The 26229-nt window shown below is 44.5% G+C and overlaps 1 protein-coding gene across 5 annotated transcripts in view; it reads left to right on the top strand.

Moving 5' to 3' along the window:
- kdm4b (lysine (K)-specific demethylase 4B) overlaps window positions 1-26229 on the top strand; it is a 558544-nt gene that overhangs the window by 78803 nt on the left and 453512 nt on the right. For all 5 annotated transcript variants that reach the window (XR_009516110.1, XR_009516111.1, XM_059991637.1 and 2 more), the window contains exons 3-4: window positions 13073-13227; window positions 16255-16430. Coding sequence is in view for 3 of the 5 variants with exons in the window: in XM_059991637.1 (XP_059847620.1) it covers window positions 13087-13227; window positions 16255-16430 (317 nt within the window). In the remaining 2 variants the exon portion in view is untranslated. The remainder of the gene's footprint in view (window positions 1-13072; window positions 13228-16254; window positions 16431-26229) is intronic.

Here is a 26229-nt window from a genome sequence, read left to right as displayed (position 1 = left end):
CTTGACCTATTCCATTACCTGATTATTCAGTCTTTTCCTAATACATTTTAGTGCACTGGCAGGTTGAGTTTGTAATAAGAAAGAAATCAGTTTGGGAAAACTGCTTTTCTCCCATGAAGAGTTCAATGAAATTTAAGTAGAAGGTTAACTAATTGCCAGCAATTTGAATCCCAAAGGAAAATATTTACAAGCTTTTCCTGAAATTTAGTATTCTCTTAAATGTTGTTAATTTTGCTTTGCTTGACTCTCCTTGGATTTAGCAGAGAATTGTCTTGCCAGTTGCTGAAATTCCTTTTTGGTGAATGGTGAGGCCGATGAATGCATCAGGTTCTGGCTTTAATTTTATTTTATATAGCGTTATTCATGCAAATTGTGTAAGCTGCACTAGTCTTCTGCATTGTTTCTGGGATTCAGTATTTCCTGCTCACTAATGCGCCTACTCATTTTAGAGTGCAAATTATGTTCCCATACTTCATATACCCTACTTACCAGTTGATTAGAAGCACACTGTTAGAAGATACCTGAGGGAGCAAGTGGGCTGTTTGGTAAGGATAGCATTGGAACTGCAGAGGACTTTGAGTGCAGAAGTCAGTGTGATCCCACTCTTGCTAATGGGTTGCACTTCAAAATTAGACTAAAATATTGCAGCTGAAGTATGCATGTGGCAAGTAGTTAGAGTTAGATTTGGTGTTCATAAAGGAATTCTTTGTACTGTGACTTTGGGTTGTGCTCTTGCTGGAAAAGATTCAGTTTTCAGTTAGGTAAATTTGCAGCTATGTAGGACCCTGGTCAGACCCCACTTAGAGTACTGTGCTCATTTCTGGTTGCCTCACTACAGGAAGGATGTGGAAGCCATAGAAAGGGTGCAGAGGAGATTTACAAGGATGTTGCCTGGATTGGGGAGCATGCCTTATGAGAGTAGATTGAGTGAACTCAGCCTTTTCTCCTTGGAGTGAAGGAGGTTGAGAGGTGACCTGATAGAGGTGTATAAAATGATGAGAGGCACTGATGGTGTGTATAGTAAGAAGCTTTTTCCCAGGGTTGAAATGGTTGCCACAAGAGGATACAGGTTTAAGATGCTGGGGAGTAGGTACAGAGGAGATGTCAGTGGTAAGTTTTTTTGCGCAGAGTGGTGAGTGCATGGAATGGGCTGCCGGCTATGGAGGTGGATAAGATAGGGTCTTTTAAGAGGCTTTTAGATAGGTACATGGAACTTAGTAAAATTAAGGGCTGTAGGTAAGCCTAGTAATTTCTCAGGTAGGGACGTGTTTGGCACAGCTTTGTGGGCCGAAGGGCCTGTATTGTGCTGTAGGTTTTCTATGTTTCTATGTTTTTGTGATCCTTTCTGTTTTCCTGGCTATGAAAAAGTGAGGCAAATAATCTAACTTTAATAAAAAATCTAATAACTTAGTTGGAAGAATCAAGAATAATGATGGATTGCTTTTCTTTTGGGAAATTGTGGGTGACTGGCCCCAGCAGCCGGATAAATGTTCCATGCTTTCATTTGTATCCCATCACAGTAAGGTGGTCTTTATTGCTCTGGCTCTGGCTCCTCTGACTGGGCTCACATACATTTACTCACCCATTTCCCCAGAATTGACGGCTGCATTTGTTGTCCGCAAATTTCAGACAATAGGATTTGCTAATAAAAACTTGTCCACCTTTTTACCCTTTTATCTTCAAAACCAGATCTTACAAGTGTTTGTAGTGAAGTGGATTAAGAAAAACAGTTTAATGGAAGAAAATATTTCTGGGAAGGTCAATATTTTATTTCCATCTCTATTGCCATTGGTGGTGAGGTACCATTTTGTCTTTGAGCTTCCAGTATTTGTGGCCACTTTCTTGAACTACTGGTAACCTTTATGGTGTTGGGGAGAGAGTACCAGGCTGCAGATTGAATGGCACAAAGCAGTGGCAATGTGTTTACAAGTCAGGGTGGTGTTTGTCCTGGAAGTAACCTGTTGGGTTATAGTCTTTGTGCTAGAAGCTCTTGCCCCCTTTGACAGAGGTTGGGACCTGGTATCATCATAAAGTAGGCAGTTTGTATAAGCTACATACAGCTAATTGTACATAGTACTTTATGGAAGGCCACTTTTGAGTTAGATTTGGGGTTCTGAGGTTATTCGAATGAGCATCAGAGGAGGTGATTGTGCATGTCCTTCATGTGAAGATGGAGCTTGGTTTCTTACAAGGATCGTATGGTCATCATTTGTATCAAAGTTGTTATAGATGCATCAGCCACAAGAAGATTGAACGCAGGAGGTCATTTAGGGTTATCTTTTGTGTTGATACACTCACCATCTACCATAGATCCATATGGCATCTTTAACCACAAAGTACACTGCAGATGCTGTGGTCAAATCAACACGTACAAACAAGCTGGAGGAACTCAGCAGGTCGGGCAGCATCCGTTGAAACGAGCAGTCAGCGTTTCAACGGATGCTGTCCGAACTGCTGAGTCCCTCCAGCTTGTTTGTACGAGTTCATATGGCATCTTTGTCTGTTAGGACTGCCAAGCTTGATCAGTGTGTCATTAGATATAGTCTGAAATCTTGTAGCTTTCAAAGATTCTTCTAAATGTTATTCAACATGTTTGATCAGCTGAGGGGGAATGATGGTTGGTAATCAGGAAGGGGTTTATTCCCCTCTGACATGAATCTTCATGAGGTTTGGAGTCGATGTTGAGGATTACTCCCTCTCCCATGTACACTGTTGTACTTTCCTGTATAGTGGATATACCTTACTGGTAGGACAAAATTTATCAAAGGACTGTAATGGAGTAGTCAGGCATATAGTATGTACAGTGTAATACTGTAAGTGTGAATTCCACTTGATATTGCTTAACAAGTCTGTTAACAATCTTAACAACCTTCCCAATTTAGCCATCAGTCCCCAGATGTTTGTAAGAAATACTTGGTAAGTTTGTCTAGACTGTGAATGTCTGGAATCAGTGCCAAGATGGATGCCAGGTAGTCCAGCGTGATTGATTTTTCAGTCTTGCTCTTCTTCTGTGCAAAATTGGTTTCTGTCTTGTATCATTTTTTCCCAAATGAACTTGGGAATTTTTAATCCCAGTTTTCTTCTGGAATTTAAAAATTTCAATTAAGTTAAACCTACATGTTTTAAATTTGTATTTTAATACAAAATATTTCTTTTAAAATATTTTCCTCTTTTCAGTAAACCACTTACAAGTCATCCATAGAGTCGTAGAGCACTACAGCACAGCATTCATCTAGTCCATGGTGAATTGTTATTCTGCCTCGTTCATCTGTTCATACCCGGACCATTGCCGTCTGTACCCTCCTATTCATATACTTCCCCAGATGTGAAAATTGCAATTGAACCTGTATTCGACACTTCCACTGACAGCTCGTTCCATACTTGTAACACCCTCTGAGTGAAGAAGCTCCCACTCAGGTTCTCCTTAAATATTTCACCTTTCACCTGTAACCTCTGACCTCTAGTTCTAGTCTCGCCCAATCTCAATAGAAAAAGTCTGCTTAGATTTACCTATCTATATGCTCATAATTTTGTATACCTATATTAAATTTCTCCTCATTCTCTTATGCTCGAGGGAATAAGGTCCAAACCTATTCAACCTTTCCTTATAACTCAGGTCATTAAGCCCCGGCAACATCCCTGTAAGTTTTCTCTGTATCTTTCAACCTTATTGATATCTTCTCTTTGGTAGGTGACTGGAACTGAACACAATACTCCAGATTTGTTCTCACCACCGTCTTATGCAACTTCAGCGTAACTCATGGATTTTTACTTGCAGCCTGCTAGAAGCATAGCATTCTACACTAATCAGAAGTGAATAAATTCTGAGGCCATAAATTCCTCCAAGGCGTAAGAAATTTAGATATGTTCTGATGGCAAATCCTTTTCACTCAGGAAGTGACTACCTGGACCGCCACGTGGAGAGAATGATGGAAACTTACTTGCTGACATCATTTAACAAGTGTCTAGGTGGAGACTTGAATTACCCAAGCATGAAAGGCCAGTTGTTATGGGCTGGAAGATGGGATTAATGCAGGTGTGTACCCACTGGTTGATGTGGTGGGGTAAATGGCCTTTTTCTAGATCTAAGTTCATCCAGTCTTTCAGAGTCAAGTACAATGTGATCAGTAAGCTATTGCTTCCAGGAGCCTTATTTGTCTTGTAGGAATAGATAGTTTATAATCTCATTCAGGGTCAAAACACTGGCAACATGATTTCCATTGGTTGGAGTTTATACTGAAAATTTCTCATTCTTGCTAATATTGGGTAAGTGAAAACCCTGTTTTCTCTCTTTCTTCCTGTCCTTCTCAATACCCTTTTAAACCAACTCACAGGTTTACATTCTTTTTCACTTCCTCACTGAAAATGGATAGTCTTGAGGAAATGACTGGTAGACAAGATTTTTTTTTACCATCTCTGAAATCCACTTAAAACTGCTGAGGGCAGAAGTTAAAGCTGAGTTGCACTTGGATTCTCAGATTTCTGGATCCTGACCCAGCGATGCACAGTTTTGTGCAGACAGTCTCAAATAAGCAATCCCAACAGCCATGAAGGAGTAATGCACTCCACGCTGGCAGTGTGACTCTCCAAACTCTGAGTCCAGCACAAAGCAACAATTTCAGATTTCATCAGTTTCTGGATCTTGAAACTAGCAGTTCAGATCTGGCTCATGTTCAGCAACATCATTTCCAAAAGGATGTAAAGATGAGAAACTAGAATCAGAGCCCTTGAGGATTATAAAGAAACCAGAAAAGAGCTCAAAGGAATTATGAAAGCCGGGAGGGACCATGAAAAGGCTTTGGAAAGTAGGAATAAAAAGAATCCTGAGGCATTCTATACATACATGAAGATCAAGAGGATAACCAAGGAGAGGGTAGGACCATTTAAGAATGAAGGTGGGGATTATTTGCTTGGATGTGGAGGATGTGGATGAGGTCCTTAATGAGTACTTTACAGCAGTAGGACATGGAGGATAGGGAGATCAGTGCCGAGAGTATTACTATGCTAAGGCATTTCAAATTAAAGGAGGTTGGGTCTCTTAAAGAGCATTAAGGTGGATAAGTTCCCAAGGCCTGATAGGATTAATCATAAATTATTAAGGAAGGCAAGAGAAGAAATTTCTGCGGCCTTGATTAATACCTTTGTGTCCTTTAGCCACAGGTGATATCCTGGAGAAATGGTGAGTAGCTAACATTGAATTGAATTGAATGATCTTTATTGTCATTATACATAGGTACAATGAAACTCTGTTTGGCTTCCTCTCAGGCAATCAAACAAAACGGTAGATAAAAAAAAGACAGTAATAGAAAAACAGTATTAAATAGATAAGTAGCAGAAAATAAGTTACAGCAGCACCAGAATGTCACAGTAATGCACAAAGTGCCATTAGTGCAAGTATTTGAGTCCTTGTGTGTGCTCACAGTTTCCGTCATTGTTCTGTGGGAGTGGTGTGATGGAGGCCACAGCTCTGGGGTAGAAGCTGTTTCTCAGTCTATTTTTTCTGGCTTTTAGTGTCCTGAACCTTTTGCTGGATGGAGATGGGTCAAACAGGGAGTGGCCAGGGTGTGTGGTTTCTCTGGTTATGCTGATTGCTTTCCTCCTGAATCTACTGGAATAGATGGTGTTCAGTCCTGGAAGCTCCATCCATTATTCAAGAAGGGAACCAGGAAATATCCTGGAAACTATAGACCTGTGAGTCTTGCATCAGTAGTAGGGAAGTTGTTGGAGAGAATTCTTAGTGATAGGATTTATGAGCATTTGGAAAATCATGGCCTAATTAGGGAGAGCCAGCATAGCTTTGTGTGGAGCAAGTCGTGTCTTACTAACTTGATTGAGATTTTTGACAAGGTGACCAGAGAGATTGATGAAGGCAGAGCTGTGGATGCTGTCTGAGTGGATTTTAATAAGATGTTTGACAAGGTCCCTTATGGAAAGCTCATCTAAAGGATGCATGGGATCTATGGTGAATTGGCTGTTTAGAGTCAGAACTGGAGTGTCCATAGTAGTGGTTGAAGGGACTTATTCTAGCTGGTGATTCATGATTAGTAGTGTTCAGCAGGCATATGTAGTGGGATGTCTGCTGTTTGTGATGCATATAAATGTCCTGGATAAAACTATAGATGGGTGGGCTTATACATTTGTATATGATATGAAGATTGGTAGTGTTGTGGCTAGCACAGAAGCCTGGCAAAGAATATAGCACAATAAAACACTGGTTGGGTCGCATCTGGAGTATTGCATACATTTCTGGTTGCCCCAGTACAGGAAGAATGTCGAGGCTGAATAGAGGTCTATTTCTGGATTAGAGGGCATGTGTTTTAATGAGAACTTGGACAAACGAGTTTTGTCTTTGGAGTGGTGAAGGCTGAGGGGAGTTCTGATAGAGGGTTATAAGAATTTGAGGGGAGTAGATACTGTACAGTAGACAGACAGTATCTTTTTCCCAGGATTGAAATGACTAATGCCAGAAGGCATGCAATTAAGGTGAGAGGCAATAATTTCAAAAGAGATGTGTTGGGCAAGATTTTTTTTGCATGAAGAGTGGTGGGTGCCCGGAAAGTGCTGCCTAGGGTGGTAGAGGCAGATACATTAGGGACTTATAAGAGACATTTAGATGGGCACGTAAATGCGAGAAAAATTGAAGGATAAGGGCATTGTGTATGCAGGAGAGATTAATTGGCCATTTGCTATAATTTAATTGGTTTGGCACAACATTGTGGGCTGAAGGACCTGTTCATGTGCTGTACTGTTCCGTGTTCTATTTCCTTACTGTGTTGCTGATTTAAAATTTGAATTGCATTTCTAATAGTTTTATCTTGTGGCGATCTACTTTCTGCACAGGCGAACCGGCTCACAAATAGCCAGCGTACGGGGACAGACTTTGGTAATGCACTTCTGACGTCATTTCCACCCGGAGAGGGCGGGCGCTAAGGATTTAAATACCAGCACCGCCAAGTTTGAATAAACTAGTCTCGAAACGACTTACCGACTGCGTGTCGTTATTTCAGCGCTGTGTGTAGCACATCGCTACATCGGTGACCCCGACGGTCCAAATGGGATTTGGACCAAAAATGACCGACTCTTCATCTGTTCACGCAGTTTCGCTCAAACTGCCAACTTTCTGGATGCTGCAACCACGCGTGTGGTTTAGCCAAGCAGAAGCCCAGTTCCAAATTTGGCAGATATCTTCTGATTCCACGTGTTACTACCACGTGGTGAGCGCCCTTGACCAGCAGACGGCCGCCCAGGTTGTGGATTTCATACAGTCGCCCCTGGAAGAAGGCAAATATGAAGCATTCAAAGCGCTGCTCATTGGGACCTTTGGCCTCTCATGGCGTGAGCAGGGTGCCTGCCTGCTTCACCTGGACGGTTTAGGAGACAGACTGCCGTCAGCAACGACTGTCCCTGGGTGACGGACACAAGCCCTGCCTCATGTTCGAGCAAGCGTTCCTGGAGCAACTGCCCGGGGACATATATCTACTGCTGGCTGACGCAGATTTCAGTGACCCCTGGAAGGTCGTTGCCCGGGCAGATGTGCTGAGGCAAGCCAAGAGGGAGAGCGTGGTGTCCGTTGGTCAGATTACCAGGCCACGTGCCACAGCAGACCAGACCAGGCCTGGCAAGGGAGCGCACACTACACAGAGGCAGGAGTGAGGAGGATAGTGAACAGTGGTGTTTCTACCACCAGCGGTGGGACACAAAAGCCTGCCGTTGTCACCCGCTCTGCAAGAGCCAGGGCCAGGGCCAGTTGCCGCTAATGACTATGGCGGCTGGCCACCAGGACAGCCTCTTGTACGTCTGGGACAAACACTCGGGACGCTGCTTTTTGGTCGACACTGGAGTGGAGATCAGCATTTTGCCTCCGACCGGGTACGACACCCACAACAGGAAGCCGGGACCCACCCTGAGGGCCGCAAACAGCAGCACGATACAGACCTACGGCACCCGCACAGTGCAGCTGCAGTTCGGTGCCAGCCGGTTCACGTGGGTCTTCACACTGGCCACCGTGGCCCAACCACTCCTGGGGGCGGACTTCTTGCGAGCTCACAGCCTGCTGGTCTACTTGCAAGGGAAAAGACTGGTACATGCCGAGACTTTCCAGACATTCTCCCTGGGTGAAGCCAAGTTGCCGGCCCCACACCTGGACTCCATCAGGTTCTTGGACAATGAATTCACCAGAATCCTGGCGGACTTCCCATCGATTCTGGCACCGCAGTTCACGGCAGCCATGCCCAGACACGGGGTACAGCACCACATTCCGACCCAGGGACCACCCCTCCATGTCTGCGCACGAAGGCTCCCCCCGAAAAAGCTCCGCCTGGCGAAGGAGAAGTTCAAGAGGATGGAGGAATTGGAGATTGTACGGAGGTCCGACAGCCCATGGGCCTCCCCCCTGCATGTGGTGCCCAAAGCAGCCGGGGGTTGGAGACCATGCGGCGGCTACCACAGACGGAACGAGGCTACCACTCCAGACTGCTACCCCATGCCACACATACAGGACTTTGCAGCAAACCTGCACAGGGCTAGAATCTTTTCCAAAGTAGACCTCGTCCGGGGATACCATCAAATCCCGGTGCACCCTGAAGACATTCCCAAAACAGCACTCATTACCCCGTTTGGCCTGTTCGAGTTCCTCCGAATGCCGTTTGTCCTGAAGAATGCCACACATACATTCCAGTGGCTAATGGACATGGTGGGATGCGACCTGGAATTTGTGTTCGTCTATTTGGACGACATCCTTATAGTCACCAGTAGTCGTCAGGAGCATCCATCCCACCTCCGCCAGCTCTGCTCCTGCCTGAGTGATCTCGGCCTCACGATCAACCCGGCCAAATGCCAGTTCGGTCTCGATACCATCGACTTCTTGGGCCACAGGACTACCAAAGACAGGGCAACACTTCTGCCCGCCAAGGTAGATGCGATCCGCCACTTTGCCTGGCCCAACACTGTCAAAGGCCTGCAGGAGTTCATTGGTATGGTGAACTTCTACCACCTTTTCCTTCCCTCAGCAGCCTGTATCATGCGCCCCTTTGTACACCCTGATGTTGGGTAGAGTCATGGACATTACTTGGGACGAGGAGGCCGCGGCCGCTTTCGTTAAAGCCAAGGAAGCCTTGGCAGATGCCACGATGCTGGTGCACTCCAGAACAGACGTTTCAACTGCCCTCACGCTGGACGCATATCCAACACAGCAGTCGGTGGGGTGCTGGAGTAGCTCATCGAGGGGCGCTGGCAACCCTTGGTGTTCTACAGCAAGCACCTATGACCACCCGAACTCAAGTACAGTGCTTTTGACCGGAAGCTGTTGGCACTGTACCTGGCAATCCGGCATTTCAGGTACTTCAGGTAGTTATGTTCACCGCATTCACAGACCACAAACCATTGACCTTCGCATTCACGAAGGTGTCCGATCCCTGGTCGGCTCGCCAGCAGCGACATCTGTCCTACATCTCCGAGTACACGACGGACATCCAGCATGTCTTGGGGAATGACAACGTTGTGGCGGATGCACTCTCCAGACCAGCTGTCCAGGCCCTGTCCCTGGGGGTGGACTATGCAGCACTGGCGGAGGCACAGCAGGCAGATGATGAGATGCCCAGCTACAGGACCACAGTCTTGGGTTTGCAGCTGCAGGACTTTCTCGTAGGCCCAGGTGAGAGGACCCTCCTGTGTGATGTGGCTACCAGCCAACCTCACCCCATCGTCCCGGCAGCCTGGAGGCGGCGAGTTTTTGACTCCATACACGGTTTGGTGCACCCATCTATCAGGACAACCGTCCAGCTGGTCTCCAGCAAGTTCGCGTGGCACGGACTTCGCAAGCGGGTCAGTGAATGGGCCAGAACGTGCACGCAGTGCCAAACAGCCAAGGTGCAGCGGCACACTAAAGCCCCGCTGCAGCAGTTTGAACCCTCCCACCGGAGGTTCGACCACATTCACATGGATGTAGTGGGCCCCCTACCAGTGTCCGGAGGAGCGCGGTACCTTCTAACTATGGTAGACCAGTTCACGAGGTGGCCAGAGGTGGTCCCGCTCACCGACACATCTGCCGATTCCTGCGCCCGAGCACTGATCGCAACCTGGGTAGCACGCTTTGGGGTACCGGCCCACATTACCTCCGACAGAGGCGCCCAGTTCACCTCCAGCCTGTGGTCGGCTGTGGCCAGCCTGTTGGGAACGCAGCTGCACCACACAACTGCCTACCACCCACAGTCGAACGGACTGGTGGAACGCTTCCACTGTCACTTGAAGTCGGCTCTCATGGCCCGCCTGAGAGGACTTAACTGGGTGGAAGAGCTTCCCTGGATCCTGCTTGGAATTTGTACAGCGCCCAAAGAGGATCTGCATGCCTTGTCGGCCAAGTTGGTGTATGGCATGCCCCTGGCCATACCGGGAGAGTTCATACCAGCCCCAAGGGGGCAAGAGGAAGAACCCGCAGCAGTCCTGGACAGGCTACGTGAAAGGCTCGGCATCCTGGCCCCCCGTACCAACTTCACAGCACTGACTGACCCCGACCCATGTACCCAAAGAACTGCAAATCTGTAAGTTTGTGTTTGTAAGAAGGGGCGGACACCGGGTGCCGCTACAGTGGCTGTACGAGGGGCTGTTCAGGATGATCAACAACAACAGATCCACGTACGTTCTGGACATTGGGGGGAAAAGAGGAGGTTTTCACAGTGGACTGACTCAAACCACCCCATGTGGACTTGGCACAGCCGGTCGAAGTTCAGGCACCGCATCGCAGAGGCAGACCTCCCAAACAGAGGCTGATCCAGACTGTGGACATTGGGGGGTGTATTGCCGGTTCTGGGGGGGGTGTTATGTGGTGACCCACTTTCTGCGCAGGCGAACCGGCTCACAAATAGCCAGCGTGCGGGGGGAGACTTTGGTAATGCACCTCCGATGTCATTTCTGCCCGGAGAGGGCGGACGCTAGGGATTTAAATACCAGCACCGACAAGTTTGAATAAACTAGTCTTGAAATGACTTGTAATGTGTCGTTATTTCAGCGCTGTGTGTGGCACATCGCTACAATCTTATAATTTTTGTGTATCTGTAATATCAGAGACATTAACAAATGTTTCAAGCTCTGGATTTAACTTGGCACCCTGGAATGTGTCTTTAGTGGCCATCAAAGCTTGACAGTTACAGTAGGAACGTGGAGTCACCAGCTGGGATTGGTCAGTCGTAGAACAGCAGAGCTGGTGATTGGTGGAAATGTGATCATGAATGGCTGAACTGTGAGCTGAGTGGAAACATTCCACAGGTGAGATGTGGTCCTCCAGCCAGATGTGGTAGATCGAAAGCTGCTCCTCATGTGCTAGGTGTTGCTGTTAGAAATTTTGCTGTCCACAGAGGAACTTGTAACGTCATCAGTTTTGTATTTGCTGCCTACTTAGCATTTGCAATTTGAAGCATACTGTTTGAAACAAATTGGCCCTTCTTAACTGTAGCCTGTTCAGCTGGATGAAATGGAAAATTATAATAATTGTCTTAGCAGTCTACAATGTTTGCGTGTGTAATGAAAAGATGGTTTAAGATTAGTGTTTATGACTCTGAAAATTGCTATTTACCAAGAATGTCAGCGACATGATGTGGCAGTTTTTTCCTGAAGTTTGCTGGACATGTTTTTTACGTAGTTCAGTCTAGTTTTTGTAATGTGTCATATAACACCATGGTCTTGAAAAAATGTTGTCTCATTTTAACTATGTACTGTACCAGCAGTCATGGTCGAAATGACAATAGAAGTGACTTGACTTGATTTCCGTTTATTTGAAATGGCGTGCCATCAAAGTTTCTCACCTTTTTCAAGAGGTGGTGTTTGGGAGGAATGTTGGCACTTCTCTAGCAAGGACAGCTTTTGTCTTCAGAAAGGTAATGGTGAGCTGCCACCATGTGAGAAGATATTTTTGCAGTGCTATGAGGTAGGGAGCTCCAGCATTTAGACCTTGAGTGTCTGCGTTATGTGGCATAGCCTCTTGCAGTCACCAGACTTCTGAATGGTGATCTGATAGGGTTGCATTTGTGTGTAATAAAATATCCTCCTGTTAATTTTAACCATTTGAAAATGAGACTCACTGGGTTAGTGACAGGAGTTGCTCAAAGGTTCAACCAGAACATACCACTTGACTAAACAATTGCTTGATTTCTTTCAATGTTTTAAGCAAAAATAGACAGCACAGAAAGCATGGTGAACTGTATTCATGGTTGTTAGTGACCATTTTCTCTCAGCACACTCAACGTTATGTGTACATTAGAAGCAGACACAAAATTGGGCCAGCATATCACCAGCATATGTCATGACATTGTTAACTTTATGGCAACAGTACAATGAAATATATGATAAATAGAGAAAAAAATCTGAATTACAGGAAGTATATGTAGGTCTATTAAGTAGTTAAGTGAAAATAAGTAGTGCAAAAAAAAACAAATAAAAAATAGTGAGGTAGTGTTCGTGGATTCATTTCAAGAAATCGGATGGCAGAGATGAAGAAGCTGTTCCTGAATTGCTGTGTGTGTGCCTTCAGGCTTCTGTACCCCCTCCTCGACAGTATTGTCAGGGTTTCAGTTGTTTTTATTCTGATATTTTATTTTCCCGTCAGAATGCATTATGTTCCATGGTTATGGTCTTGTATCTTGGTATATTGTTTTCTGGTCACAATGTTTGCTTTGTAATGAGGGCAAATGGCTGCATAACACGAACTGTTCTGCCTAAGTTTCTCTTTCCAGACTTGGAGATAAGGTACAGTCCATGCACAGGATATAACTTCTGTTTTGAAACCTTTTGTGCCTGTAATCTAAAGGCTGAATTCTACTGTTGTTTCAGAATTAAATAAACACACTGTAATGCTTGTATTGCCTTGTTGATAGCTCAGCTTATAAGAATCAACATCTTACAGAACAGACGGAGATCCTGTAGTTGATTGTCTTGGTGCTGGTTTGTGCCTGCCAGAGGCTGAGTGGCTGATGATGTAACTGCTAATGCATCACTCCGTCTTGATCTTAAATGTTACACTTGTCTTTTCTTTGTACCCAATTTATGCAACTTTTAATACTTTGGCTTTTTTTCTGAATAGGAATTTGCATAACTATGGCATCAGAAAATCCAGGTCCTCCTAATCCACACTGCAAGATCATGACCTTCCATCCAACTATGGAAGAGTTCAAAGATTTTGGAAAATATATTGCTTATATGGAATCTCAGGGAGCCCATCGGGCAGGACTGGCAAAGGTAATACATCCTATCAGTCAAGTTTTCTGCAATGACTTGATCATTGGTTATTTTAATATCAGTCAATCTGTTGCATTACGGAAATTCCTACCTATTCCTGCCATGCTGCTTGTCATTGGAGTCTGGTGTTACCTTTATAAAATGATTGTTTTAAAGTTGTGGTTTTAAAGTAATTTTGGTGGAAATTTGTAATTATGTTTTTGTATTTTGTCTAAACTCCTTCAAAGCCTTGGTCATCCCTGTTTCCGGGACATATAATCCTTTGAGATACTTTCTGTCCATTTGATCAGCCTCAGATTTAATCACTAAACTCATGTACTTCCGCAGGCAAGGCCTGAAATTCCCGATCTCCCTTTCTTTCACCCTTTCTGCCCTTTCTTTGTTACCTGTCCCTTTGACCGAGGTTCTGGATACGTGCTTTATATCACTGTCTGTGACACTGTGTTTTGCTTGTTGGCTTTCTCCTCTGTGAACCACCTTGGGATGTTTCTTTGACAGTGCTACATAAATAGAAGTTGCTGTAATTCATTCCACCATCTGATGTTTCTTTTTAAAATATGTTTTGTGTGGCTCCAGTACTTTGCAATAATATGGTTTATTTTCATCTTGTCAACCCTTTAATGTCTCCAGGCTTTTCATTTTGCAACTGTTCCCAATTTAAAAATTCGCATGAATCTTAGATTTGTAATTGGTTGCTATGTAGAAATAATGAACAAATGGAAAAATAGTTGGACCTTAGCCTCAACTCATTTGTAATTGGTTGTTATGCAAAAATGGACAAATGGAAAATTAATGTGTGCTTAACTCCTCAGGATTTAAAGAAATCAATTTAGGACCTCAGCCTCAACCCATCTGCAGCAGGTGGTAAGAAAGACTTGATGTTGGTTCAGGGGAGAAGGAAAGGAAGTCATGGCGTTGTAGAAGAGAAGCAGACACTTCAGCTCAGGATGTCCATGCTGATCATCAAGTGCTCATATACATAAATCGCATTAATCAGCATTTAGTCCATGGCCTTCAGCAATTCACCTACTCATCCAAATTCTTCTTAAAAGCTGCCTTCACCACCATTTAGGCAATGCATTCCAGATTCACATTTTACTGTATGATGTGAAGAAGTTTAGTCCCTCATTTCAAGAAGAGCTTACTTCATTGGGAATGGTGTCAGGGACTGTGTGATCAGCTATGGAGGGGTTCTCACAGGAGGGACGTTGGGACGATGGAGTTTTGTAATATGAGAGGTCATCATATTGAAACAGATATGATTCTTATGGGGTTGGTAGTATATAATAATAGTCTCCTGTAAAAGAAGAGTTAACAACCAAAGGGTATGGTCTTAGAATACATTGGCACCTATTTAACTGAGATGAGAAAGAGTTTCTCTGGGGCTAAACATCTTTGGAATTCAATGCTACAAATAGCTGTAGAAATTGAATCCTTGTGAATATTAAAGCTGATGTTGATGGACTTTTAATCAGTACGGGAATAAGGGTTCCAGAGTAAGGGCTGCAAAATGTACTTGAGGAATTTTGGATCAGCTATAATTCCACTGAATCTGCATGGAGAGGCTAGTTCTCCCAGTTGACTTAATTCAGAAATTCCCCTTCTCATCAGAGGTTGTGTGCCTGCCCAGCTGACATGCTCAGATAATTGAATTGAATTCAGGTTTAATTGTCATTCAGCCTTACACGAATGCTCATGAATATAGCCAGATGAGATTCCAGGACCAAGGTGCAAAACACAGCACAAAGTACATGTAGCACAAACAAGATAGCAAACACATGTAGGATATCAGTAAAATATATCACCAACTGTAGCCCGGATACAGTGCCACACAGCCCCCAGTGAATGTACCACCTTCGGGGCCTCTCTCCTGGCAGCTGTAAGTGGACACTGTGGCTTGAGGCTTCATACCTGCTATGACCAAAGCCGTGCAGTTCCTCTGCTACCTGCCCCTAATGTCTGCAATAAATCAGTGAATCAGACTTGCAGCATTCCACATTAACATTGCCCCCGAGGCTCTGGTGATCACTAGAAAGCGACTGAGATGCGCACTCACTATTTGACTTCATGCACTGACTCTTCTGAAGCCTCTTTGATGCAAGCAGCAGCATGATTTGCACCAAGTCTAGCTCCTTCCTTTTCACCACCAATGAGGAACTCACTGATGGGGTAGACCTGCTGTACTTTTAAGTTCTTAATGTCTGGCAGGATCTTGCAATCATAAAAATTAATGTTTAAAAAGGACAGTAGCACTGTAGAATCTGCTGTGATTGAACACACCACCACCTTACCAGAAGTGATGTGTCGCTGTCTTTTTGGTGTCCATTGATACCCTAGTACCTCACTGACTCCCTCGCCAGGCAATGTCACACAACTGTTCCCCCCTCAGGGGGTGATGATGTACCACTGCCCCCCCCGGAGGTGAATTTGCACCACTGCCAACAGCCCCCTTTGGTAGTGATGGCGTGCCATGGCCCACCTCCCTTACTGGTTGTGATGGCACACCACTGCCTCCCTCTGGAGATGATTTTGCAATTGTGCCCAGCTCTGGTAGTGATGTTTGTCAGTGCTCCCCTCTGGTGGTGTTAGTGCCTCATTACAAGGTGTCAGAAATTTCTCTGCACAGAAAACGGATTGCGTTACTTCATTGCTGTATTCTGTTCCTGCATATTATTTTGCAAACTGATTGGCCCAAATTGCATGATTTTGATGATGAAATATAGACACAAATGGTACAAAAATTTGAACTGCTTGCCTGTGCTCTGTATGGATCAGCCCTTGTATCATTTGTAAGTGGCGCAGAATAAATTAGTGCTGTAAAATTGCAATGGGTATGCACTAACTCTAAATAATACATTTTTTTCCCGGTGCACAGGCAAGTTCCTCAAGTGCAGTCAAGTCTCCTTTGTACATGTAGGCCCTACTTGAGATCCTGCTGCACTCAACCCACAGATCATTAATGCATATCTTGGGGGGGTGCAGGGCAACTGAATATCTTTTAATTGCTCTATATGCTGTCCTTTTCAGGTCGTTCCACCTAAGGAGTGGAAACCAAGGAAGTCATATGATGAAATAGATGATATGACTATACCAGCTCCAATTCAGCAGGTGGTGACTGGCCAGTCAGGACTTTTCACACAGTACAACATCCAGAAGAAATCCATGACTGTAGGAGAGTACAGGAAGCTGGCCAACAGTGAGAAGTAAGGGGCCTTTATTGTTGGTTTGCTTCTAAATTAATGTTGTAAAATGTCTCTGTAAAGTAGACTCAGATTGAGATCTTGTTTTTGTGGTTGAGAAATAAATGAAACCAAGACTAGTATAGTGATTTGAAAAGACAGAGCAGTATTATTTGTATTGACTGAGCAGTATTGCAGAAATAATGCATTACCTGAAATGATCATGTAAAATAGGAGGTATATTGAAACAAAAAAAAGAATGTGACTTTTTAGGCTCCTTTATATAGTAAAGAAATTTTTTTAGTGTTTGAAAAGATCAGGCATTTTATGATACAACAGTTTCCCATCTCTGTAACAAGATCTAAAGTGACAATAACAAACATAGACTAGTTCAGGCCTCGGCTTAGTTGTTTCTTCAGTGCAATCTCCATTTTCTTTTGAGTGATCATAAAAATATGCCTGTGCATATACTGAATTTCCACCATTGACCTGTGCATCCCACTGGCACACACACGTATCAAAAGACACAGATACCATTCTTAAAGTAAAATAAATAAAAGTACAGTTCCTGCATTGTCCGCATTGGTGGCACAAGGTTTTATTTTTCAAGATTTTTCAAAGGATAGATATACAAACTTTTTTCATGTGTTATCTGTTGGTTAAAACTGAAATAATCCAGTCCTTGAAGAAGCACTGCACTAATATGATCAGTAGGCTAATTAAAATCTTGAGCGGTACATTCTATTTTGCAGTTGTCTCTGGTTAAAAACATAAGATTTTGCCAAAAGCACAAGAATAGTAATGGTGAGAAGCGAGTGCTAGAGAAGAGTAAAATTAAAAATATTTAATACAAATCAAGGAAAATGTGCCAGTTTTGAGAAAGAGATGGTGTGCAGTACATTAACTAGAATCATAAAGGTAAAAATGATTGTGAATGTTAACATATTTAATATTTTTCAGTTGAGCTATTAACTGGATAGGATACTAAATTTTATAGATTTTACATACGGTTTTGAGTTTCACTGGGTAAAAGTTTTTTATGTTTGAGTGAAAACTAAAACCTCCTGATAATCTGGGCAGTTCAATATCTTCCGTAAATTATGAAGGAGATTACAGAAGAGGATTGTGTGACATTGGCCAAAAGAATCATTGAGCACAGGTAGTGTTTTAAGATTCAACTCTGTGTTTTAACTTTCTTGTCCATTTTCCCCTTTTTTCACCATTTTATCAAGCGTAGTCTTCATATTTTTAATATCTTTTATTATTTTTAATGTTTTTATTTCTTTTAATCCATGCATTATTTGCGCCAAAACTTCTCTTATGTCTCCAGAATATCTTCCACCTCCAACCTCTTCCTGTTGTTCTTCTTTTACCTCCTCATCTTCATCTGTATGTTCCAGAGAATCCGAATCCACCTTGGGTTCATTTTCACTTCCACTTCCAGTCGTAGCTGGGATTTGTAGTTCAAATTGCTCATGTTCGCGCATGCCCCTTCCTTCGCGCACGCGCAGTTCCTGTTGTTTCTTCTTGGAGACTGTTGATGTTGTCGCCGATTCCTGTTCTGTTTCGCCGGAGGTGAGATGCACTTGAGTCCGAGCTTCTTCATGGCGGCCGGCCCAGCTTGTACTGTCTTCAAAGTAGTAGTTTTCTTCTTTTTCTGCTTAGGAGGCATATCTAAGGAAAATCCTGAGTAGTTTAGATGTAATTTTTAGAAAATATTTACTAACTTTTCTTCACTTAAACATTAATTTATTAGTTTTTTACAGGAGAGCTGGATTTCCAAGTCTCGATCCTACGTCATCACGTGACGTTATTTTTATCACAAATAACTCTCCCAAAATTGAATTCGGAAGAACAGAAGGGATTAGATATGCCTTTTACATTAAAAGAAGTTGAAGAAGCTCTAGGATCACTTCAGAGTAATACATCTCCAGGAGAAGATGGTTTTCCGCCTGAATTTTACAAAAAGTTTAAAGATTTATTAATTCCTCCTTTTATGGAGCTAATACACCAAGAGGAAAGAATGCATAAACTTCCAGAATCTTTTTCGACAGCTATTTTAATAGTATTGCCAAATGAAGACAGAGATCTTTTAAAGCCAACATCATATAGACCTATTTCTTTGGTGAACACAAACTATAAAATAATAGCAAAGATTTTATCTAATAGAATATCTAAATACTTACCAAAATTAATACACATGGACCAAACAGGATTTATTAAAAGTAGACAATCGGCAGATAATATAACTCAGTTACTTAGCATAATTCATTTGGCACAAAAGAGGGAAGAAATGAGTGTGGCAGTTGCTTTGGATGCAGAAAAAGCATTTGATAGATTGGAATGGGATTCTTTATTTAAGATATTGGAAAAATACAGATTTTACCCCTTACTAAAGTCAATGTTGATTAATAACTCAATTTAGATGGCCGATAAATGGTATAAAGTATTTAGGTATAAGAGTTGATAATGATATAAAGAACTTATATAAACTAAATTATTTGCCATTATTGAAAAAAATTCAAGAGGATCTTGATAAATGGATGATGTTACCGATAATATTAATATGTAGAGTCAATGCTGTAAAAATGAATGTATTCCCTAGATTACAATATTTATTCCAAACACTACCAATACAATTACTGCAGAAGTTTTTTCAAGAGTTAAATAAATGTGTGAGGCAATTCCTTTGGAAAGGTAAGATGGCAAGAATATCGTTGGAAAAATTGACATGGAAATTTGACCTAGGAGGGTTACAATTACCAAATTTTAAGAATTATTACAAAGCAAATCAACCTAGATTTATTGCATCTTTTTTTGATGAAGATAAACCGGCATGGATTAGAATAGAATTAGATAAAATAGGAGAAAATATACTAGAAGATTTTATATATATAAATGGGAATCTAAATGGATATGGGAAAAGAAAGAATCTCCTGTGGCGATCCACTTTCTGCGCAGGTGAACCGGCTCATAAATAGCCAGCGCGTGGGAGAGACTTTGGCAGTGCACCTCTGACGTCATTTCCGCCGGGAGAGGGCGGGCGCTAGGGATTGAAATACCAGCACCGCGAAGTTTGAATAAACTAGTCTCGAAACGTGTCGTTATTTCAGCGCTGTGTGTAGCACATCGCTACATTGGTGACCCCGATGGTCCAAATGGGATTTGGATCAAAGATGACCAACTCTTCATCTGTTCACGCAGTTTTGTTACAACTGCTGACTTTCTGGATGCTTCGACCACGTGTGTGGTTTAGCCAAGCAGAAGCCCAGTTCCAGGTTTGGCAGATATCCTCTGATTCCACGCGTTACTACCTTGTAGTGAGCGCCCTTGACCAGGAGACGGCTGCCCAGGTTGTGGATTTCATACAGTCGCCCCTGGAAGAACGCAAATATGAAGCATTCAAGGCGCTGCTCATTGGGACCTTTGGCTTTTCATGGCGTGAGCGGGGTGCCTGCCTGCTTCACCTGGATGGTTTGGGAGGCAGAGTGCCATCAGCATTGATGAACGAGATGCTGTCCCTGGGTGACGGACACAAGCCCTGCCTCATGTTCGAGCAAGCGTTCCTGGAGCAACTGCCCGAGGACATACATCTGCTGCTGGCCGACGCAGATCACAGCGAGCCCCGGAAGGTGGCAGATGTGCTGTGGAAAGCCAAAAGGGAGAGTGTGGCGTCCTTCGGTCAGATTACCAGGCCATGCGCCCAACAGCAGACCAGACCAGACCAGGCCCGGCAGGGGGTGCACACAACACAGAGACAGGAGTGAGGAGGCCAGTGAACAGTGGTGTTTCTACCACCAGCGGTGAGGCACAAAAGCCTGCTGTTGTCACCTGCCCTACCAGGGCCAGGGCCAGCTGCCGCTAATGACTATGGCGGCTGGCCACCAGGACAGCCTCTTGTATGTCTGGGACAAACAGTTGGGACGCCGCTTCTTGGTCGACACCGGAGCGGAGATCAGCGTCTTGCCCCCGATGGGGTACGACACCTGCAACAAGAAGCTAGGACCCACCCTGAGGGCTACAAATGGCAGCACGATACGGACCTACGGCACCTGCACAGTGCAGCTGCAGTTTGGTGCCAGGTTCACGTGGGTCTTCACACTGGCCACCGTGGCCCAACCGCTCCTGGGGGCGGATTTCTTGCGAGCTCACAGCCTGCTGGTCGACTTGCAAGGGAAAAGACTGGTACATGCCGAGACTTTCCAGACGTTCTCCCTGGGTGAAGCCAAGTTGCCGGCCCCACACCTGGATTCCATCACGTTGTCGGACAATGAATTCACCAGACTCCTGGCGGGCTTCCCATTGATTCTGACACCGCAGTTCACGGCAGCCATGCCCAGACACAGGGTACAGCACCACCTTCCGACCCAGGGACCACCCCTCCACGCCTGCGCACGAAGGCTTCCCCCAGAAAAGCTCCGCCTGGCGAAGGAGGAGTTCAAGCGGATGGAGGAATTGGGGATCATACGGCGGTCCGACAGCCCATGGGCCTCCCCCCTGGACATGGTGCCCAAAGCAACAGGGGGCTGGAGACCATGCGGCGACTACTGCAGGTTGAACGAGGCTACAACACTGGACCACTACCCTGTGCCACACATTCAGGATTTTGCAGCAAACCTGCACGGCGCACGGATCTTCTCCAAGGTGGACCTCATCCAGGGATACCATCAAATCCCGATGCATCCGGACAACGTCCCCAAAGCGGCACTCATCACCCCTTTCGGCCTTTTCGAGTTCCTCCGCATGCCGTTCGGCCTAAAGAATGCCGCACAGACGTTTCAGCGGTTAATGGACACGGTGGGACACGACCTGGACCGCTTTCATCTATTTGGACGACATCTTCATAGCCAGCAGCAGTCGTCAGGAGCATCTGTCCCACCTCTGTCAACTCTACGCCCGACTGAGTGAATACGGCCTGACGATCAACCCGGCCAAATGCCAGTTTAGACTCGACACCATCGACTTCCTGGGCCACAGGATCACTACAGACGGGGCAAACCCTCTGCCCGCTAAGGTAGACGCAGTCTGCCATTTCCCCTGACCCAACACAATCAAAGGCCTTCAAGAATTCGTAGGTATGGTCAATTTCTCCCACTGTTCCCTCCCTTCAGCTGCCCGAATCATGCTTGCCCTGATTGCCCTGATGTCGGGTGAGGGCAAGGACATTACCTGGGACGAAGAGTCCGCTGCTGCTTTATTTAAAACGAAAGAAGCCTTGGCAAACGCCGCAATGCTGGTGCACCCAGAATGGATGACCCTACCGCCCTCACAGTGGATGCATCTAACACAGCAGTCGGTGGGGTGCTGGAACAACTCATCGAGGGTCGCTGGCAACCCCTGGCGTTTTTCAGCAAACACCTGCGACCACCCGAGCTCAAATACAGTGCTTTCGACCGGGAACTGTTGGCGCTATGCCTGGCAATCTGGCATTTCAGGTACTACTTAGAAGGCAGGCCGTTCGCTGCGTTCACGGACCACAAACCGTTGACCTTCGCGTTCACGAAGGTGTCCGATCCCTGGTCGGCTCGCCAGCAGCGACATCTGTTCTACATCTCAAGAGTACACAACGGACATCCAGCACGTCTTGGGAAAGGACAACGTAGTGGCGGACGCATTCTCCAGACCAGCTGTCCAGGCCCTGTCCCTGGGGGTGGACTATGTAGCACTGGCGGAGGCGCAGCAGGCTGACGATGAGATGCCCAGCTACAGGACCGCAGTCTTGGGTTTGCAGCTGCAGGACTTTCTCGTAGGCCCAGGTGATAGGACCCTCTTGTGCGACGTGGCTACCGGCCAACCTCGCCCCATTGTCCCGGCAGCATGGAGGTGGCGAGTTTTCGACTCCATACACGGTTTGGCGCACCCACCTATCAGGACAACCGTCTGGCTGGTCTCCAGCAAGATTGCATGGCACGGACTTCGCAAGCAGGTCAGTGAATGGGCCAGAACGTGCGCGCAGTGCCAAACAGCCAAGGTGCAGCGGCACACTAAAGCCCTGCCGCAGCAGTTCGAACCCACCCACCAGAGGTTCAACCATGGTCATGTGTATATCATGGGCCCCCTACCAGTGTCCTGAGGAGTGTGGTACCTCCTAACGGTGGTAGACTGGTTCACGAGGTGGCCAGAGGCGGTCCCGCTCACCGACACATCTGTCAATTCCTGCACCCGAGCACTGATCGCAACCTGGGTAGCACGCTTCGGGGTACCGGCCCACATTACCTCCGACAGAGGCGCCCAGTTCACCTCCAGCCTGTGGTCAGCTGTGGCCAGCCTGTTGGGAACGCAGCTGCACCACACAACTGCCTACCACCCACAGTGGAACGGACTGGTGGAACGCTTCCACTGTCACTTGAAGTCTGCTCTCATGGACCCCCTGAAAGGACCTAACTGGGTGGACGAGCTTCCCTGGGTCCTGCTTGGAATTCGTACAGTGCCCAAAGAGGATCTGCACGCCTCGTCGGCTGAGTTGGTGTGCGGTGCACCCTTGGCCGTCCCAGGAGAGTTCATACCAGCTCCAAGGGGGCAAGAGGAAGAACCCGCAGCAGTCCTGGACAGACTACGCAAGAGGCTCGGCAACTTGGCCCCCGTACCGACTTCACAGCACGGACTGACCCCGACCCATGTACCCAAAGAACTGCAAAACTGTAAGTTTGTGTTTGTACGAAGGGGTGGACACCGGGCGCCGCTACAGTGACCGTACGAGGGGCTGTTCAGGGTGATCAACAACAACGGGTCCACGTACGTTCTGGACATTGGGGGGAAAGAGGAGGTTTTCACAGTGGACTGACTCAAACCACCCCATGTGGACTTAGCGCAGCCGGTCGCGGTTCAGGCACCGTGGTGCAGAGGCAGACCTCCCAAACAGAGTCCGACCCAGACTGAGGACATCGGGGGGTGTGTCGCTGGTTCTGGGGGGTGGGGGTTATGTGGCGACCCACTTTCTGCGCAGGCGAACCAACTCACAAATAGCTGGCGCGCGGGGAGAGACTTTGGTAATGCACCTCATACGTCATTTCCGCTGGGAGAGGGCGGCTGCTAGGGATTGAAATACCAGCACTGCAAAGTTTGAATAAACTAGTCTCGAAACGACTTACTGACTGTGTGTCGTTATTTCAGCGCTGTGTGTAGCACATTGCTACACTCCTATACTAAAGCATTTGATTGATTTATAGATTAAGTTAAATGTTGATGATGAGATAAAGAAATCTTTATTAGCAAAGAGACCTTTAATTCAAAATAAACTTATCCCTTTTACAATGGATAATCAACTTTTATATAACTGGTTTTACAAAGGGATTAGATATATAGGAGACTGTTTTGAAGGAGGTATATTAATGTCATTTGACCAATTAAAGAATAAATATAAATATCAAATAACATTCTTTTCTGTTATTTCCAATTAAGGGCTTATTTAAGAGATAAACTGGGTCAAACAATGTTATTGCCGAAACCTAATGAAATAGAAACTCTAATTCATAAAGAAAAAATTAAAAAAATTATTTCTGGTATGTATAATTTGATTCAAAAACAGGCAATTAAACAAGGAATTCATAAGTCAAGATGAAAATGGGAAACTGAATATTAAAATTGATGAAACAAGTTGGTCAAGATTTTGTCTTTACAGTATGACAAATACAATAAATGTTCGACTAAGATTAATACAATTTAACTTTTTACATCAAATATATATTACACCACAAAAAATAAATAGATTAAACTCAAATTTATCTGATCAATGTTTTTGTTGTAATCAAGAAATTGGTACTTTTTTACACTCTACTTGGTCTTGTTTTAAAATTAAACCTTTTTGGACAAATTTAAGAGTTTTACTGGAACAAATTATTGGAATACAACTTCCACATAATCCAACATTATTTTTACTTGGCGATATTGAAGGGATAAAATCAAATCCAAATTGAATAAATATCAGAAAGAATTCATAAAAATTGCATTGGCAGTAGCCAAAAAGGCTATTGCAGTTACTTGGAAATCAGATTCATACTTAAGTATAGATCGTTGGAAGAATGAAATTTTTAGCTGCATTCCACTTGAAAAAATTACTTATAATTTAAGAGAGAAATATGAAATGTTTCTGAAAATTTGGCGCCCTTATTTACAAAAGATAGGATTAAATATATAGGTGCTCCGAAGATAAAATTATTGGTTATCTGGGGAAAGAATTAAATATACATATTAAAGCTTTTATGAACTGCATGGAGCATGTGGGGGGATCTTCCGATATCCAGGCATTCTTTCTTTCTTTCTTTTTTCTTTTTTTTTCTTTAGGGATATGTTTGGGGGGAGGGGTTAAGGGGGAGGGGGGAAGGGTTGACAGTTTTATTTCTTTCTGTAACCTATTTGAAAGTTCTGTGGTACTGGTGCCTACAAGGTTAGTGAGGGACATTGTTTTTCAGATTAGGACCATAAAATCTCATGTTTAACTGAGATGGTCCCGTAAATTAATGTTCTATCCGAAGAATGTTAAATTGATAAATCTCTGTCAGTTCTGAGTATCAGTACAGATTATGTACTTACATTCTCATGTGGTGCTAGCGTCCCCAATTAATACCCAGTAGTAAGTATTGACACCAGAATTTGAGGGAGTGCATTTCACTGACACTGTGGAGTAGACTACAACAAGAGAAAATTTGCAGATGCTGGAAATCTGAGCAACACCCACAAAATGCTGGGGGAACTCAACAGGCCAGGCATTATCTATGGAAAAAATTACAGTTAATGTTTCAGGCCGAAATCCTTCAGCAGGACTGGAGAAAAAAAAACTGAGGGGTAGATTTAAAAGGGGAGGCACTCTGGATCCCAAACACTCTATGGACAGTAGGGGGGTAGGTAATGCAAGGGGTGATACAGATGTTGATATAGAACTGCTGGAAACTCCATAATCCGCACTAACACCAGACTACTAGTCCAATCAGTCTACTACACAGGAACTCAGCAGGCCAGGCCACATCTAGGGAAAAGAGTACAGTCAATGTTTCAGGCCGAAACCCTTCAGTAGGACTGGAGAAAAAAGAGCTGAGGAGTAGATTTAAAAGGGGAAGGGAGAGAGAAGGGAGGGTGAAAGGTGGAGGGGAAATGGTCCTTGTGTGTAACTACTTGATACAGAACAAAAGCAGCTGAACAGATGTTTTCCACTGCTTTGGCATGAAGGAATCTGAAGACTTGTAGAAATAGATATGATGGGACTAGTCTGATGTGAAAAGCATATCTAGTTGAGTGCCAACTACGCCTATGCTTGCACTTCTTTTGATGTGGGTGGAAATGGGGACACAGGAGGCGTAACAACAAAGGGAGACTTTGTAATTCCATCTCATGACAAGGGCAATGAATAACTTGAAAGACTGAGAGAGAAAATGGTGCAGATAATTACAGCTAAGAGCTCTTCTGGCACAAACATCAGAGGGTCAACTGTGGAGTAATTTCAAACATTCTGAATGCATAGAATCATTTGTAAGATATTAATGTTTGCTGGGTTGTTTAAAATTGCTGTGCTTTCTGTGATTAATTTATCATCCTCTCCTGTGATTTCAGTATTTCATGGAATGGTAGGTAGTTACTGTACATCATTAAAAGGGACTATTTGGCCTTTCTGGTTGTGCTAGTCAGAATGTTTTGATTATTTCATAAATTAGAATGTTTAATTTACTCCAGCTTCTCAGTTTTTGGTTTAGGTTGTAATTCTTTAAAAACTCAAGCAAGTACAGATTAAATGTGAAGGTGTCTGCCTTGATCATTCATTTGATGAGTGAGTTTTTAACCACCTACTTGTTGTGAAGAAAATGATTTGTTTCTAAAATTCTATTCAAAT

The sequence above is a fragment of the Hypanus sabinus genome, chromosome 16, assembly GCF_030144855.1.
Source record: "Hypanus sabinus isolate sHypSab1 chromosome 16, sHypSab1.hap1, whole genome shotgun sequence".
Classification (NCBI taxonomy): Eukaryota; Metazoa; Chordata; class Chondrichthyes; order Myliobatiformes; family Dasyatidae; genus Hypanus; species Hypanus sabinus.
This window is presented reverse-complemented; position numbering and strand designations above follow the sequence as displayed.